The sequence below is a fragment of the Phyllopteryx taeniolatus genome, chromosome 3, assembly GCF_024500385.1.
Source record: "Phyllopteryx taeniolatus isolate TA_2022b chromosome 3, UOR_Ptae_1.2, whole genome shotgun sequence".
Lineage (NCBI taxonomy): Eukaryota > Metazoa > Chordata > Actinopteri > Syngnathiformes > Syngnathidae > Phyllopteryx > Phyllopteryx taeniolatus.
Window position 1 is genome coordinate 6,335,115 of NC_084504.1, and position 19,112 is coordinate 6,354,226.

The following is a 19,112-nucleotide window of genomic DNA, read 5'->3' on the forward strand; positions in this document are numbered from 1 at the left end:
TCTTTATAATAAGAAAACACATTGTGACAAAGATGTCAGATTGTCAAGTAAACCTTTATTTGCAGAAATCATATATACACATTTGGTCAGTGTTCACTAGAAGCAATTGTGTATTATACATAAATCAAAAGAATTAAGAATTAAGCTTGTGCTAACAACAGTTTAAATACTTGCAATGATTTGTAAAAGTAACTGTTAATTCAAGCACACTGTAATTTTCCAAGTCTTTAAAAGGAATACTGTAAGGGTATCATAAGCCTCTTAATACCCCAGGAGTGTTGAATATTTGTCAATCAAGGGTGTACCCAATAAGGTCTCTCATAACGACAGCAATTTAAAGGTAGGATATTGAAGAAGGAATGCAATTAGAAACACAAAATACAGCAACTCTAGTTACATAATCAAATCAAATGGCAACCAACAAAAACAGTAGGGACAAAATACAAAGAACCTACTACAGGAACTTGAAGAAAAAAAAAAAAAAACGCTGATATCTAATGAAAACATGAAATGAAACATTTCAACAAGAGACGTTGCGGACACCACCATGACATACAATTTAAGTTTTAAACATAAAACTAAACCCTTAACATGCCTGCATGTTGGACGCTAACTGTGAATTTCAGTCTCATACTTTCAAAACCCTAACAAAGTAGGGACTCGTGGCACAAGCTTTTCCGAGCCAAATACTGTGTAGAGATGAAAACCTATCGCCATTTATATTCCACCAATCCACAGTGACCAGTGATAAATCCTTAAAACAGTGAAAAATGTTACAAATTCACCCTCTGTGAGGATTGCGCTAATGTGCACAATGACGGGCAGCAAATTATTGCATCAAGCAACCTAATTGCATTATCAAACATATTACAAAATAGATGTAGTCTGTCCATATATCAGGGCGATAAAGCAGAAGGTCAACTAACTCCCATGCTCATCCCAGCTCAGAAAAAGAAAGCTTTGAACTTTGTGACCCATGAGGTGATGGTTCCACCTCGTGACAAAATTGTGCATCATCCATTTCCTTGTTCTGTACGCCACCTCAAGCATGTATAAAAATCCAGTTATACTTCAGTAGAGAAGAGAAGGCTTTGTCGTTTGCTGTCAGGTGTTGGAATGCTCTCCAGCTGAAGAAAGTAGAGTAGTACTTGCACCTTAGGAAACAAAGGAAGATGTGAACAAACAACCACCGGCAGTCAGTGTTTCACTGTATGCTGGCAAGTTTTACCTGAGCCATGACCTCCAGAGACCAGCTGTCATTCATAGAGATTGGCTGTGAACTGTTAATTGTGATTTTGCTGTCTTTCTCAGACGGCCGAAGCAAAGTGGGTCCAAAAACAGTGGCCAGATTGTGCAGAGACATCTTGTTGAAGCTCTCATTTTCAGCCACCCTATCAAAACAGGGGGGAAAGTTATTGATATTCACGTTTGTGTCTCATGGGCACATGTACAACCCTAATTCCAATGAAGTTGGGACGTTGTGTTAAACATAAAAACAGAATCCAATGATTTGCAAATCAAGTTCAACCTATATTTAATTACACTACAACCTATATTTAATACACTACAAAGGCAAGATATTTAATGTTCAAACTGATAAACTTTATTGATTTTAGCAAATAATCATTAACTTAGAATTTTATGGCTGAAACACGTTCCAAAAAAGCTGGGACAGGGTCATGTTTACCACTGTGTTACATCACCTTTTCTTTTAACAACATTCAATAAAGGTTTGGGAACTGTCCATCCATCCATTTTCTGAACCGCTTATCCTCACTAGGGTGCGGCAGTGCTGCAGCCTATCCCAGCTATCTTCGGCATGAGGCGGGGTACACCCTGAACTAGTTGCCAGCCAATCGCAGACGTTTGGGAACTGAGGACACAAATTGTTGAAGCTTTGTAGGTGGAATTCTTTCCCATTTTTGCTTGATGTACAGCTTCAGCTGTTCAACAGTCCAGGGTCGCCGTTTTCGTATTTTACGCTTCACAATGCGCCACACATTTTCAATGGGAGACAGGTCTAGACTGCAGGCAGGCCAGTCTAGTACCCGCACTCCTTTACTACGAAGCCATGCTGTTGTAACACGTGCAGAATTTGGTTTGGCATTGTCTTGCTGAAATAAGCAGGGGTGTCCATGAAAAAGACGTTGCTTGGATGGCAGCATATGTTTCTCCAAAACCTGTATGTACCTTTGAGCATTAATGGTGCCTTCACAGATGTGTAAGTTACCCATGCCATTGGCACTAACACAGCCCCATACCATCACAGATGCTGGCTTTTGAACTTTGCGTCCATAACAGTCCGGATGGTTCTTTTGTGTATGTGCCCAGATGTGTTTAGTGAGAAAAATATATACAGGGTATGGTGTGAGTGTGATCTAAGTGAGTGATTAAGAGGCATGGCTCCTACAGGTCGGGCCCATTAGGCCGGACAACCACCGACGAAGAAGGCCATTCCACCCAGACCCGCAGCACCAAACCCTCCCCCACACCCCCGCCAGCACCCACTACCCACCCCTGAGTGTGGGAGGTGGACCCCCCAGCCGGCACCGCCCCAGCACCCACGGAACATGGGCGAGTCAAATCACACCACTATTACTCCCCAGGAGGTCACCCCAGTGGTCCCCCCCCCCCCCCCCCCCCCACCCCCGAGATCAGGAAGGAGTGAAAAAAAAAGGGGCATTCAATGTTGGTTTTCGGTCTTGGCGCTTACATGCAGTGATTTCTCCAGATTCTCTGAACCTTTTGATGATATTATGGACCGTAGATGATGAAATCCCTAAATTCCTTGCAATTGTACGTCAAGGAACATTGTCCTTCCAACTGTTGGACTATTTTCTCACGCACTTGTTCGCAAAGAGGTGAGCAGGTGTTTGAGGAGCATTCCTGAACTTTCCCGTCTTTTTTGCCACCTGTCCCAGCTTTTTGGGCACGTGTTGATGATGATTTGCAAATCATTGTATTCTGTTTTTATTTATGTTTAACACAATGTGGCGGCATGGTGGACGACTGGTTAGAGCATCTGCCTCACAGTTTTGAGGACTAGAGTTCAATCCCCGGCCCCGCCTGTGTGGAGTTTGCATGTTCTCCCCGTGCCTGCGTGGGTTTTCTCCGGGCACTCCGGTTTCCTACCACATCCCAAAAACATGCGTGGTAGGTTAATTGACAACTTTACCCATAGGTGTGAATGTGAGTGCGAATGGTTGTTTGTTTGTATGTGCCCTGCGATTGTCTGGCAACCAGTTCAGCGTGTATCCCGCCTCCTGCCCGATGATAGCTGGGATAGGCTCCAGCATGCCCGCGACCCTAGTGCGGAGAAGTGGCTCAGAAAATGGATGGATGGATGGATGGATTAACACAACGTCCCAACTTCATTGGAATTGGGGTCGTAATAGGAGTGGGGAAATGTTTGGCCACATTTAAATTTTGAAACGGACAGATGGGCCAGGTTATGTGAAAGCAAGTTTAAAAATAAAAGGTAAAATGTGTATGTATTTTAAGACTAAAATTATTATTAATTAATTGTAATTATTTATAATCATTTTAATTACATTAATTAACCAATGGTTTAATAAAAACATTTGAAAACAGTAACTATACATGTAAAATTCTTTATTTCCAAATTAAAATAAAACAATACATGTTATTTATTTATTTATTAACTCAATCTTTAATCATAATGTAACTGGTATTGCGACTTGATCATTTAAACCAGGGGTCATCAACCTTTTTGAAAGAGAGAGCTATTTCTTGTGTACTGATGAATGCGAAGGGCCATCATTTTTGATACACCCTTCGTAGATAACTAATTTTCTCATATTACCTTTAATTCTAGGTTATTATTAACAAATAATGACATTCATCTTTGTGAAGACACTGATCATGTGAATCATTTGTCACAATAATTAATCAACAATGATTTAAGAAGGTCGGAAACAGTGTCAATATGCAGCATTTTATTTCTATACATCTCTACAGGTGCTTACCTTTTCAAATGATCACTTCTACAACATACCTAGAAATCACAATGTCACATCACCGGTGAGCTGTTTTCAGAACAGGGCCGCAGGCTACTCATGTGTTCCTTGAGGGATAACTGGTGCCCACGGGCACCATGTTGGTGACCCCTGATCTAAAGGCTCTGCAGGCTCAATTAAAGAATGGAGATGTGGCCTGTGGACCATACGTTGCCAAGCCCTGACATATAACATTGACATGTCCATGTCAGGTGTGTTTTACCTTTTCAAGTGGTCAAGCAGAAAGAGGAAGGTGACCAGATTGGGCTCTGGTAGAGACAGCAGCAGGTTGAGCATGCAGCTCTCCTTGGCCACACTGTCAGAAAGCGCTGCATGGGGACACAAAATTGGGCATTGGGGAAAGTGTACTGTAAAAGGTTCAAAATCAAGTTGAATTCGTGACTGACCAATGCCTCCGGAAAAGTTGGGGTACAACTCATCAGTGAAAAGAGGCTCCGGCAGCTCACGGAAATATAACTTCAGCGTACCGGCGATGGCGTTGACGTCCATGTCCCTCATCATCACAGACACATCCTTGTTGTCTGTCAGGGGCACAACATAAGATCTGTTACTTCAGCAGCTTTTGAGAGGCACTCTACTTATGGAAGAGATTATTAATTGGTGCAGGGCTCAGTCTTTAACTAGATCTAAGGGCATTGTAAAGTTCATGTTCACCAGAAGGCACAGACCTAAACAGTGCATACAATGCATTCAGTGTGAGTCAGAGCACAACAATATTAGTAAGCCTAGCTGCGTCAATAATAAGAATCATCATCATCAAACATAAAAACAATTCATTTTAATTAAAATAATGCAATAATTAGATTTTGTAGCTGTATTAAAAAAACATATAGATAATGTTTAATATTTTTCATATGATCAAGATTCGCAATTTTGCATGCCTGCTTTGCCTTGTGTTGTTTTTATTGTGGAGACTACTAGAAAAGTGAATTTCCCTTGCTGATGAATAAAGTAATCCATCCATCCTTCTATCCATTTATCAGCACATTTCTGGGTGTGTTTAATTCAACAAATTACAACAAAACAAAGATATAATATAGTGAACAGATGAGAATAAATGCATTAAGCTGCTCCGAATTTGTTTTGAGGATGAATCAGAAAAGAGAAATGAATCTGTATCTGAATCTGTATTGTGGGAGTCTGGTGGTAGTGAGTTCCAAAGGCGGTGTGGTACAGCAGCTGAAGGCTCTGTCCCCCATGATATGATGACTATCAAGTGTAGATAAAGTGAAATAAAGATGCAATCATTGCACATTAAATATCCAGCACAATATTTTATTGCATATGGTGGGGATGTCTTCAGTTCAAATCAATTTTTAAATCAGCCTTTACCATATTGAAGTGAAACTCACTCAAATCAAAGGCAGCCTTAAGCGCTTGGATGTCAGTTGCAACGCCAGACACTCTGTAGATGCCCACTTCCTCCATCCCTCGTCGCTCTATCTCCTCAACACACTGTCTCACAATGAGGGGAACCTTGGAGCGCTCCCGTCTGTTAAAGCACATACAGTAAAAACACACATTCGGTCTGCCTGTATTATCGAATGAGATCCAGTGCAAGACCTGCATTCAAAACATTCAGGGGGATGTGTATTGAGCAATATGTTAATTATACAAAGCTCAATAAAAATCATATGACTCAATTATTAGCATAGTATACTACAAAATACTCCCACCAATGTTGGCCATCAAAACGTCTTGTAACCTAATTCACAAGAATTCAACCATAGGTGAGTTTAATTTGGAAAAATGTATTTGTTGTGTTCATTGAGAAATGGATAGCAATTATACTGTACGACTTGATTTAACGGCAAGAAATGGGTATATCCCCCACTTGCCTCAACAACAGTATGTCATGTGTTCCACCATTACTCTTCAAATTCTGCTATTTATGTTCCTTTACTGAAATGTGTGGCATATGATCAACTCACTTTGTTACAACATTCATTTTCACCCCAAACACGCCAGACTGTTTCCGTGAAGGCATGCGCTTGAGACTGAACTCTCTGCTGGTGAACTTCATCGAAAGCTTGACCTCAACCTGAAACCGAAGATAGTAGACGACGAAGACAAAATCTTGTTAAATTAGAGTAAGAAGTCCTTAAGTCAGCTGAGTACAAACGTTAAAGTGGCACTGTTGTAGCAGCAATCAAATAAAACATTTAATAAATAAATAATTTTTAAAAAGCTATTTTATTATTTCTCCTACTACTTTTATGTCTTGCCTTACTTACCCCATTCATAGCAATGACCGTCCTCTGCCAGTCTTTGCTTTGCAAATTTTGTGGATCCAACTGAAAACATAATGCGCATAAATTACAGTCAGTGTGTGAAGTGTTACTTCAAAGTTATTTTCACCATTAAACAAAACAATTTAGATAATATCAGCTGTTATTCATTAGGTATTTAATACTTTGCTAATTCACTATGGACCGTTTTATTGTTTTCTTCAAAAGCAATTATTGTTTAAAGTGATTATTGGCGAATATCAAAACATCCCACTGATAAACATTGAGTCAGTCCCGTATAGCAGATAGTTAGTGAAATACATACCACTCAAGGAAAAAAACCCCACAAATTTTTCATAAAAGTTGGTTTCTCTGTTTGGACACTCTACATCGTATGCAGGTTCATCGAGACACTTTATGTTTACCTTGGGTCTGAGCAGGCTGCTACGGACTCTGTCCCAAAGACCGGCCCCTGTACTTGGGGACTTCTTGGGGGTCATATCAACGTCTTCCTCCAATGCATTGATTGTCTGACACACACTTTCCTCACTGGGATTACAATCACTCATCCTTTCTGGTTTGAGCCTGTCACCTCTCTAAAATTTCCCTTTGACTAATGGAGGGCAAAAAGACAAGAACGAAGAACAAGGCTGCTCTAAAGACAAAGAGACTAACAGAAGCAGCCAGTCCATCTTGCATGAACGCACGTCTACTGACCACTTTGCCTTGGAGAGTCTTGAAAATCCTCATAAATGAAGCACAGGCAAATACTTTCCAAACTTCCGATCTACATTTTTACACAGAGTGCTGATTCCAGCAGGAGTCACAGAAAGGAACAAATACATTGCAGCCTGCTGACCACGCTGCCTTTGTGTAGTTCTACTTCCCTGTTGGATTTGAGAGATTAACTCCTGAGAATCCCCTCCTCCCCTCATTATCACCGTGCTCATGCCTCCTGTTGCTTCTCACTGTCACAAGTGCTGAATGCCAATTTGGCAATCTAAACTACATAAGATTGGCTACTGATTAGTACCAAATGACAGCAAAAATCATACATTTGTGGATATTCTCTTCTTCACAACTAAGCAATTATTCCCTTTTTTTAAATTATGAAAATCAAAAGCAGCATTGCCCCCTCCTAACTTGAATTTAACTTGAAAAATAATCCTCATGATAAATGTTTATTTTAGATGGTGTAGTTTAGTGTCAATGATAGTCCCACAAGCCCATCATTATACTTTTGGCAATGCTATAGTTTGTGATTGGTGTGTACCCTCAAATTCCGCACATTTGACGCTTAAGTTTAATTTTTAAAAAATCCATTTACAGTAAAGCACACAATTGCCTATGCCACATGTTGAGTTCTATTTGGTGAATAGGTATATGTATTTTAGTTGGAAATGTCGCATGGAGTTTTTTTGCCTCAAAGGTGTTCTAGCCCTCCTCACCAGCAGCAAGGAAATCCCTTCACTGGTTGATCAAAGAGTATTTTGTGTCTTCCTCCCTCGGGCGTACTGTGGACCAATGCCAACGGCTACATTTGGTCAACCCGAAGTCTAATCCACCCTCTGTCACAACACTCTTATCAGAGGTCAAGCCTATGTGACCCACAAGCGTCCCGCGTCCCGCGGACAGGATTAGACAAAAAAGGCCGGTGGTCAGGAATGCAGATGAATCACCACAATGAGGTGATTGCAATAAAGCGTCAACAATGCATTCAATTTAAGCAAAGGGTGTTTTTATTCTATAACATCAGTTAAATTGCTAAATTTCACTTTCTGGTATGAAAAAAAATAAGGAAAAAATAAGAGATACTGTATTTATATGTATATATAGTATTCTTTTTTTCCTTTGTAACATATTCAAAATTAATTAGGCAAAACAAAACGTTTTGTGTTTGGTAGATTATTTCTTTCTTTTTACGACATATAATAATAAAATGTGTCAAATCTTCACTGCATATGACTAAATGCTGGAAGTGATGGCTTACAAAGTTATGTCTTTAGAATCGACACCACTTTTACTCTTTCATTTAAGAAAATTGAACTACAGTGGGTGAAAAAGTATGTGCATTTCTTGAATTTCTGCATAAATTGGTCACAAAATGTAGTGTGATCTTCATCTAAATCAAAAGATTAAACAAACAGAGTCTGCTTCAAATAATACTGCACAAACAATTATAAATTTTCATATTTTTATAGAAAATAATGGGGGGAAAAAATCCCAGGACAGGGAGGAACAAGTAAATGAATGATTGATGAACAGTTTGACCCTCCTTTGGCTGCAATAACCTCATGCAAACATTTCCTGTAGTTACAGATCAGATCAGAGACACAACGATCAGGATGAATTTTGAACCATTCCTCTTTATAAAACTGTTGAAGTTCAGCAAGATTCATGTGATGTCTGGTGTGAAAAACTCTCTTGAGGTTATGAAATTTAAGAAATTCCAATGGGTTCACATACTTTTCCCTCCCACTGTATTCAGGTCAGGTTGTTGTTTACAGTACTAATGCTGCTTTGCTCCAGCATAGTATGTGGTATAATATGACATTTTAATGAAAAGTAAATTAATTACTTCACAACTATCATACAGTGGTGGAGGTTAGTTACTGTATGTAGTATGCACCCTTATTTCATAGGTCCATCAATCCATCAATTTTCTACAGCACCTATCCTCATTAGTGTCACAATGAGCTGGAGCCTATTCCTGCTGATTTACTGACTGTGCAAAACGCGGCGTACACTCTGGACTGATCACCATTCAACCGCATGTCAACAAAGTAAGGTATCAAAATTTTTTTAACGGGCAAAACTATTACAATTCAAAGCAATATACCTTTATCTGTCCTTTGACCATAATCTTATCTGTCACCTCTCCATCTTCTTTGCTCTGCTTGGGTTTGCTGCAGGACTTCTCGTAGCAGAGCAGCCTCAGAGTCTGGGAGCCCTCCAGCTCAATCTCAAACTCCTTGCATGGAAACAAGAAGACAGGCCAGCGATGATCCTTATGTTGCCAGGCTATCCACATATAATACATATGGAATGCAACAGACATGAATGCATGACAAACAAGCATGCAACAAAAAAGCCCTCTGCCATCAAATGTCTTTCTCTATAAACTTCTCACCTCATTCCAGCTGGGCTCAGTGGAGTCTCTGTACACACGCGTTTTGGCTTTGTTGACAAAGTAGCCAAAGGAATCCACCTCAAGAGAGCAGTAAAGGTCTGGTAGGTACAAGCAGACATGGTAGAATTAAAGAGGGACAAATGACGCAACACAATGGACACGGACCATTTTGTGATATCTACCAACACTTCCCACGTGATCTTATTGCATTTCCACTGTAACCATTTCAAAAAATGGCTTTTGGAGAAGCTCAAGTCATGTTTGAGGCTGCTTGTACACAGTGTTCCTCCTGACTAATCCCACTTGTTTTAAATGATATTTATTGCACTGTACGCTGTTTTAATTGTATTTGTATTTTATTTTTCTCTCTCTTTGTTTGAAATGTTTATAAGCTGTTTTTTTTCTTTGTTTTGAAATGCTTTTAATCGTGTAGAGCACATTGAGTTACCTCGTGTATGAAATGTGCTATATAAATAAATTCTTCCATCTGACAGCTTTAGAAACACAGAAGAAATTACTGCACAAATAATTGCAGTACATGACGTCACAACCCAACTCTAGACGACCTAATAAAGTCAAAAACAGGAAAATATGTCACTTACTTAAGATTTGTTTGAGTCCTGATGCAGAGTGTACAATGACATTCAAGAAGCCGTACAATCCTGGGGATTCGTCATCTATGTAGGAAACAGAATTGAGTACACAGCATGTTCAGATAAAAAAAAAAAACAATAATAATAATAATCTGCTGAAGAGAAAGTATGTTTTGAACTTAAAGTATAACTAATTAAACTATGGTGACCCTCACCCTCTTTATTCATGGTCACTGGTATAGTGTGGACAGTCTGGAGTTTCACACATGAGTTCGTAAGCATCTGCAACTCCAGAGATGTCAGAGAGAAGCTCTTGAAACCTACAAGACAAAGTTCAGACACAATCACGAGGCACAAAGGGCTTTGGCTTCATCACATATATTGATGCCAGAAGACAACTTGCATTTCTTTTGCTGCTCACGCATGATCTCCCTCCATTCAGCACGTTCGTAGTCTGACGAGATCAAAAATGTGAACCCCTGAATGGCACAAAGGGTCTTTATGCGTTATTGCGGTGTAATACCGCAATGACAAGCTCTCAACAGCGGAGGGCAGCATAAACTCATTAGTAACAATACTTCACCAGTTAAATAGCAACTTAAATGTTGAAATAGTGTAGAGATTCTGGACCTTGCCATTCCTGTTAGCTACTCTGAAAGCCATGTTGGGTGACATAAGGAGAAGCAAAGACTCCTGCTCCGACAACCTCTTCCTCAGCCGCTCCATCACTTTGGGTCCTTTGGTGGTTCTCTACAGATAAACAGAAGCAGGGTTCATCCTTTCAGCTTGTCTTTGCATGTGCTTGGTGCACGAGGAATGTTTAAGTGTACCTCAAGACAATTCACCTGCATATAAACAAGCCTGAATACACATACTGTATGCATGCAGAAGAGATGTGAGTGAGAGGGCTCAGTGCCCGAGTTTGATAACAAAACGACTCAGTGCCTCGTTCGATGGCACATAGGCAGTGTCTAAAAGCAGACTGGCATCTTTCAAACAACCAATTCCACTTCACACATGTTTGTGGTCCACGGTTGCTCTTCTGAGATTTCAAATTGTTTTGTTCTGTGGTGGCTGAACCTGTAACCTTTTGCTCCTTAAAAAAAAGTGCTTGTCTTTCTGTGGGAAAGCTTACCTTTTCTCTTTGGATCTCATTCTTAATCTGGGACAGTTTGATCTTCATGGCATCAATTTCCTCATCCTGGACCAAAGGTATCGGGGTCGACTCGCAGTCCTCAATGGTCTGAAAGGTCAAGTCGGCTAGTGGAAGGTACCACTTGCAGTCGTACTGTTGTCCTTTCCTGTTAATAAACAGAATGCAAATACAGTAGATACACTTTGTTGTTTTTCTAAACTTTTGCAGCTTGAACCTGAAGGAAAGGTTGATTAAAAATCTATGATTTCATTTCGGGAAGTAACAGATTGTTTTTTTATTTAGGTTTTTTTTTTTTTTTTTTTTTAACATGAACCAGTGGAATATTCAAGTTACATGCAAGGTGCTGACTGGGTAAGTGAGTCCCACTTACCCAGCAGCCTGTTTCTTCAGCTTGGTACAGAGCAGCAGGTCAGTGAAGAGGAAGACATGACGGAGTTTCCTGGAACCTTCAACCAGCTCCACCATGAAGCGGTCCCTCAGAAGTTGACGATTCTGCCAACAAGAAGCTACAGTTACATAAGCTACAGAAGTTACAACGTCATCAGAAACACTATAGTGGGACTTCAATATCTAATGAATACATCTACTGTACATCTGTCTACCGCTACTGTATCAAGTTAGAATAAGGTTTATTGTATGTACTACATTTCAGATTACAACAGAGCTGCTTTCAGATAAATGCTCACAAATTTAAGCTTCTACATGTTGTTTGATACCAGAAGACTTTAAATGTTATTTGTTTATGTTATGTTATTTCACGAAGGTGGAATGGTGGACGACGGGTTAGCGCATCTGCCTCACAGTTTGAGGATCCGGGTTCAAATCCGGCCTCACCAGTGTGGAGTTTGGATGTTCTCCCCGTGCCTGCGTGGGTTTTCTCCGGGTACTCCGGTTTCCTCGCACATCCCAAAAACATGCATGTGAGGTTGAAGAACCTAAAGTGCCCGTAGGTGTGAATGTGAGTGCGAATGGTTGTTTGTTTATGTGTGCCATGCAATTGGCTGGCGACCAGTTCAGGGTGTACCTCGCCTCTCGGCCACAGTCGGCTGGGATAGGCTCCAGTATGCCTCGCGAAAATAGATAGATGTATTTCATGTACTGTATGTGCATCATATTTGTTGTTGATAATGTGTTTTATTCATGGGGAAAAAAATGCAGGCACGCCCCGCTTAGGTCTTACTACATGGAAAAGAGTACCCTTGTAGCGGGATTTTAAAATTCTAATTTCTTTTACAATCCAAAATGGCAAAAAAATAATAATAAATCATTCATGGCTTACATCTAAAGCAACAAAGTAGATCAAAAAAAATTTAAGGGTCACGTCACATGTTTGGATGACCACTTATGGCAAGTCAGTTCATAGGGCTCAATCAGAACTGCCACATAGGCCAATGGGAAAACTGGCACATGCCCCCCACTAGGCTGTTTGAATGGCACACTAGGGACTGACATTGCTGTGCTCCTGAACAGAGATCCAGCAGGGACAGAAAGTCAGACAGACTAAGGCAATTATTCCAAAACCAGAACTAGAGTATAGGGCTTGAGACAAGTTTATGTACTGTATACAAATTGCTTTAAAAACTGAATCACTAGTTTATTATACACAAAAAACATTGTTGGCTCTGGGAGGGCACTGAAGCTTAAAATTAGAGTCTACTCCTCTTGTTTGAAGCATACGTGGCTGTTAGCTCTCAGCACTTCGACCTCTGAGTGGAGGCTGTTTATACTGTGACACTGCCGATGTGAGACTTTGTTCCCAAACACTGACGACAGCATGACAAAAACAAGGAAATCCATGCAGAACGAGAGTCACTCTGTCTGGCTCTGTCCTGGTTTCCAAAACGTGTTAGGATTACATCCGTTTATTGCTTTGATGAGACAGAGGAGATGGCAACTGCTCAATAATCCAATGGAATAACCAGCTGTTAGTGCACGCTTTCTTTTTAAATCATTGGCTACAATGACATTGAGTATTGAGTACTATTTAATGTGTACTTTAAACTCAGCTGGCTCCCCTGCATAATGGGAGTTCCAAGAGACCAGCAAGCAGGGTTAAGATGCTGCACACTCAGGACAATGGGCAGCTCAGAAATGATGAGACCCCTTCCAGGTTAATTCTGCACCACCAAAGTGACACTACAGCCGGGAAGGATGGGAGGGAGTGCTCAGTTAATCAACAGGCCTTCCTCATTTGCGACACAGAGACCCTCACCTCCTGTGTTTGCACTGGTTAGTCATAAGCTTCCTTTTGCTCCACTTCCTGCCCAACTAAAGCAGACAGGCTGTGAAATGAGTCAGTGGCCAGCTTTTATTGGAGCTTCCGAACACCTTGTGCTTTGAACCGTTACCGTCAATATGTACAATTGAGGGGAACTGTGGAAGATGTAATCTTGAATTCCATAAGGTCACTTTACCTGAATCCTGTGTATATAAACAAGGTACAGAATCAACAATTAGCATAATGTTATGCTGACATTAGCATTCAGCTCAAAGCAACACTGTGCCAAGTAACATTTTGACAGAGTTGCAAGTGTGGCTGTATAGTCCTTTTTGGTTTGCCTTTTGCAAAGACTATTTTCCATGTTATGCTTACATTTGACAGTTTTTTTAAGTCAGAGACTGAGCTTGATTCACACAAGGAGAGCACAAACAAGTCTGACAGAAAGTCATTTAGGTAAAAAAAAAAAAAAATGGAGCAGGGTTCAGGAGTAGCTGGTTGCACCAGCGCACTACATCCCACCCATCAAATTTGGAAAAGTAGCAAGCTGTGTGAACAAGCTGTATTTGTTGGCGTTAGCCACAATAATGGCCATAGCAACATGAAATAAATGCAACCAACTGAATTTGTAGCTACACCTGCTGGACACAATTAAGTAACCTCTGCACAATTAAAATGCCTTTAGAGACACACAGAAACACAGAAAGGCCTGAGCTGTAATTCGAACCCAGAATCTCTGACTGTAAGGCAGTCCATCGATTATTAACTATTAATCTTGAAAATGTCCTTAATATTGCTAAGGATCTATTGATGTCATTGGTTTGTAGGAATATACGTAAATCAACTAAGTGTACCTAATATTGCAGACAAGGTAGGGTATAAATTCTCAAAGTTACTTATTTAATCTCATCGAATTGTGCTGTGCAGTGTACCTACCATTTTGGCCAGTGAGTGTATAAAATACACCTCCAATATGTCTCACAATATTTTACATTTATTTAGTTTCTATTTTGTATTAATCTGTAACGTGATACTGGTTGTAATGGATTGCCCAGTAGAACTACATATAGTACATACGTTTTTTATTTCTTATTTCTGATTATGTTAGGTGATAAACTGACCTCTCCCTTCTTTACTGTCATTGAATGCCTGCGAGGGGTGATTTCTTCATTAATGCTGGAGAGGAAGTTCTGTGAGATGCGCAGGGCATCCTGTAACAGTGGATAGTCAAGGTGGCTCGAGGGAGTGTGCTTCAGTAAGTCCTAAAACAGAAAACAAAGACAATTTTAGTGCCAGACTCCTTGCAAGTAAGATAAGGTTCTGCATTACCATGCCACAGGCTGACTTACATGCAGAACGAGTGTGCTGCGTGTCACTCGGTCAACAGGCTTGTAGAGAAGAGCTATAGAGAAGGAGTCAGCGTAAAAGACTCGAGCACTAGTACGCATATTGAATTATGTGAGTGCCAGTCATTTCCCTCAGTACTCACTCTCCAGGGATTTCTTCGCTGACTGGTCCTTGCTGTCTTTTGTGCTTTTAACCTTAAGATCCTGTCAGGAAGACACAATTACACAATCACATAAGAGCAAGTGCCACGTGGCCTTGTGCAATTAAAACAATCAGTGCCCCCACAAAGAGCTTTGTGGCTCTTTACACTGCGAGGACCACTAAAAACTGCTCTGTCATCACTTGTCCTGGGCAGCTGCACCGCATCAAACGCTCAACTGCTGCGGTTCCCGCTGTGTGTAGTGTTATTACATACCTCAGATATCTGCGCAAACTGTGTGTTTGCCTGGCAACACTTGTCTGCAGTCGCCACAGCAACCTTATAGTTATCCACAAAGGCCCGGTAAACCCCGAGCTGGCTGGCCTGCAGGACACGAGGAAAATACAAATTGAATTCCTTCTACCGCCTGGCTAAAGCAAAATTCCTACCTGGAGTTAACCAAGCAAATTCTGTAGATAAAAACATTCCATTCTATAATTACTGCAGTGATTGAGGTCGTCAGTAGCTTCTTATTTGAAGCATCATCTTCCAGGAAGTTGTGGTCTCAATAAAATCTTGGATGATGTTGATCAGAGGTCACTGATCAAATCAACTGGGTATGTGTTCAATAGTGGCTCAACACCTGTGCATTCTAAAGAAAGCCATGTTACAGTGAGGATCAAGCAAAATGTGCTTCAACTTGCAGTGAAGGATAAATATTGGAGCAATGGACATGGGTCTTCTGATCTGATGAGTCCAGGCTGACCCTGTTCCCGAGTGATGGGAACATCAAAAAGAGAGGCAGATGAAGTGATGCATCCACCATGCCTAGTGCCTGCTGTACAAGCAAGTCAAGTGTACAGTTTTGATCTCGCCTCGATTCTCAATTCAACAATGGTATGTGCCCCAACATGGTGTCACTGAAGTGGTATAGTGAACGAACAAGTTTTTCCATTGTGAGATACAGTCCCTTCCAAAGGTATTAGAACAGCGAAGTCAATTCCTTTATTTTTGCTGTACACTGAAAACATCTGGATTCTGGGATCAGAAGAGCCACTGAAATCATCAAAAGATGAACATGAAACAACATTTCAGCTTTTATTTACATCTGGATCTGGTACTGGTTAGAAAAAAAGCACCTTATTTTTGAGTCCACCCATTTGTCATGTGAGCAAACGTATTGGAAGATGTAACTGACGAGTGTGTGTCCTATTACATTGTTTCTTCAAAGAATAAATAACGCTGAATGCGATCTACTGTAGTGGATGTGCAATTACACTTTATTCTAGTATGGCAAATCATGTTCTTCAGGGTCTCACACAAACCCCCCCCCCCCTGGCATCGCAACGTGGCCCCACTATTTGAGAAGCACTGAATAGACATAACATGCATGTTTTTGAAATGTAGGAGGAAGCTGGAATACCCGGTGAAAACCCACGCACGCACGGAGGCAACATACAAACTTCAGAAAAGGATGGGCGAAGGCCGGATTCAAATCCCCAGTCTCAGAACCGTATCCGTGCTGCTACACTTTGTACATATTGCCAAAATTTGTCCTTGCATTTAAGCCATCCCAGGAAGGGCAGTGACTTAACAGGGAGCCGTTTTAAGTTTTCGCTGCCTTGCTCAAGGGCAAAACAGTCATGGGTTTGAAACAGGATCAGCACAGGGGCTGTATTTTTTTTTACCACTTGGCCAGGGTTGCCCATAGGGGAAAGCGCACGTTCAATGCCTTGGCATGCGCATTATACCACACTGTCTATAATTTTCATTGTGCATACGTTAACATTTTTGAGTCAAGTCATGTATATTTTTAACCACTGCCTTAAAATAACCCTGGTATGAAAGAAGATTTCATATATCCAACTCCAACAATCAATTTACAGATGTATCTACCGTAAATACGCGGATATTGCATTCTCTCCGCGTCGTGATAGCCTATAAAGCAGTGTGAACTGCCTCCATTTGAAACAGTATTATAAAAATAAACTTGTTTTGTCTCTAACAGTAGATAGATGACAACCACGCTAAGTTGCTGTGTCACAACATGCTAAGCGATAGCTTGCTTCGGCATAACAACTTATAAGAGAATGCAAGGCGAGTCAGGGAGACGCAGTGATTCGTCACGTGTCTATATATAAATCCATGCGTGAATGTGTTTTTCATCTTGCGCCAACACCAAACAAGCTCTTATCCCCCAACTTCCTATAGAACTTTTTGTTCTCCTTGAATGTGCATCATGTGGTGAGGCGATGCTTTTATGGGGCAGAGAGATGACTCCAGGCAGTCTACTCACATGTGTGTTATTCCAATGATTACATTCAGAGGAAGCGCTATGCAAAAAGCCAACTGTATTTAAGGTATATTGACTAATTGAGTAACCTATGTATTATATTAAGCCAATGTATAATTCCAGACTTCTTTGTGTCTCTTTTGGCTGATGGTTCTTAGCTGTATGTAGTGTATGTTACATCATAAGAAGCAGAAAAACAAGTATTTTCCTGATGCTGATATGCATAAAGAAATTAAATGACTTATTTCTCAAGTTTACGATTGTCTTTTAAACTTAAGTTGACACTAATTCAGTGCATAAAGGGGAAGTTAACGAATATTAAAATGAGATCATACCAGTCTCTGGAAGAGGTCTCCCACACACTGTTGGTAACTCCAGTCTTGGACACGAGGAAGCAGCGCATCGTAGAAGTCTTTATGGATCTCATGGAGCTCTGGCACTTTAAAGAAAATCGTCTCTATCTGCTGGATGGTCAGCATTGGTTGGGACGTTGTGGCAGCGGCCCTGAGAGGCTTCATGGGCTTTAAAAAAACAAAAACCATGAGATTACTAATGAACTCTACTGAAACAAGATTTGCAGATTCCAATCACTTGTCAGTAAGAAATTCTGCAACGCTTGCTACCAAAAGGATCTGTTACAAGAGGGTTACCTAATAAAAAAATGCAAAATGTACTTGGTTACCCTTTGCAGCCACACACAAAACTGACCAGTCTTTGACTAAAGTCAAAGGTTCACAAGGGGGGAAAAAAAGTGCGTGTTGAACGTACAATTAAAAGTGCTTCTAGATGGCTGAGGTATGTCTCCTCACTGGCCAGGATTCCGGACAGAACCCACTTCCTCATCTCCACACCTTTTTCCTGATCCAGCTCAACCTGACACGAACATGGACATGACAGAGAAAGCAGTCATATTAGGATACAGCAGTCTCCTGTTGACGGATGTGCGAAGTGTTATTAAATGACCAAACACGTGGCTACAAATATTTTTGTAAGATTAAGGATGAAGCATATTTTATTACACTCTGTAGGAGTTTTACATTCCACAGGTGCTCAGTCAGACACTTGCAGTATCTTAAAGAAGATACATGTGTTTCTATACCAGGACTTATTATTTCAACAGGTCAAAGACATCAGTCATCTCAGTGCAGGCTATCATGTTGGAGTTACAAGCTCAGCCATTACATTTCCCACATCAGTGTTGAAGACCACCAAGAGTACATTTCAGCATATAATAATACCACACATACAGGATGAACACAGAAACGGGGTGGGGAACCAGCTCTCTTTCTCTCTCAAACATCTGTTTGCCCACACTGCATTTGCTGTGTGCGCAACGCCCTGTTTTATACTGAGAAGCACTCTCATCTGGCGAGGGCATGCATGTTCAACACTTTTGCTGCTCAAGTGCACCTCATTAACAAAAAAATCTGCTCTCCGTGTCCACAACTGATTGGTCAGGAAGACAATGACCAGTAAGTATAAAGCAAATTATGAATCAATTAATAAGCTTCAGTTTTGGAAATTGTGACATGATATACAATGCACCGGTAGTGTCGTGGTACATGCTGCGTGCTTTCGTGCAAACAGCCTGGGTTAGATTCCCGGGCCGGTGCCCCAAATACCCACTGCCGGTCCTGAATTAAACAATAGGTGGGTTGCGTCAGGTATGGCATCATATATATGTGTGTGTATATATATATATATCGTCCAGTATAATCATCCATCCATTTGCCATAGTGCTTGTCCTCATTAGGGTTGGGGGTGAGTGAGCAGGAGCCTATACTAGTGGACGAGTTGACTTTTGGCAAGAAAGGAGGTACTGTACACCTTGGACTAGTCAAACTGGACAAAGAACAGTGTTCCCATGCGCACTCACAATCACACCAAATCCCCAAATTGTAAGGGCTCCTTAACAATTGTCAAGTCCCCCCCCCCCTGTTCGACGCCCCGCTTAGCACAGCCACCTCACGG

General features: G+C 40.9%; 1 protein-coding gene across 2 annotated transcripts in view; it reads right to left on the reverse strand.

Annotated features, from left to right (window-relative positions):
- Positions 1–35: 35 nt before the first annotated feature.
- si:dkey-91m11.5 (PH_BCR_vertebrate and RhoGAP_Bcr domain-containing protein) overlaps positions 36–19,112 on the reverse strand; it is a 42,058-nt gene continuing 22,981 nt past the window's right edge. The window contains exons 3-23 of one of the 2 annotated variants that reach the window (XM_061766670.1): positions 17,910–18,014; positions 17,477–17,662; positions 15,125–15,232; positions 14,852–14,912; positions 14,712–14,764; positions 14,484–14,624; positions 11,515–11,636; positions 11,124–11,289; positions 10,619–10,738; positions 10,392–10,467; positions 10,204–10,308; positions 9,998–10,072; positions 9,396–9,493; positions 9,105–9,236; positions 6,272–6,331; positions 5,969–6,078; positions 5,390–5,529; positions 4,424–4,558; positions 4,240–4,345; positions 1,229–1,391; positions 36–1,154 (exon numbers count right to left, since the gene is read on the reverse strand). In XM_061766670.1, coding sequence (XP_061622654.1) covers positions 1,065–1,154; positions 1,229–1,391; positions 4,240–4,345; positions 4,424–4,558; positions 5,390–5,529; positions 5,969–6,078; positions 6,272–6,331; positions 9,105–9,236; positions 9,396–9,493; positions 9,998–10,072; positions 10,204–10,308; positions 10,392–10,467; positions 10,619–10,738; positions 11,124–11,289; positions 11,515–11,636; positions 14,484–14,624; positions 14,712–14,764; positions 14,852–14,912; positions 15,125–15,232; positions 17,477–17,662; positions 17,910–18,014 — 2,352 coding nt within the window. In that variant the 3' untranslated portion in view covers positions 36–1,064. Of the gene's footprint in view, positions 1,155–1,228; positions 1,392–4,239; positions 4,346–4,423; positions 4,559–5,389; positions 5,530–5,968; positions 6,079–6,271; positions 6,332–6,690; positions 8,086–9,104; positions 9,237–9,395; positions 9,494–9,997; positions 10,073–10,203; positions 10,309–10,391; positions 10,468–10,618; positions 10,739–11,123; positions 11,290–11,514; positions 11,637–14,483; positions 14,625–14,711; positions 14,765–14,851; positions 14,913–15,124; positions 15,233–17,476; positions 17,663–17,909; positions 18,015–19,112 lie in introns of those variants that run through there. The other variant, XM_061766671.1, reaches the window with a different exon arrangement.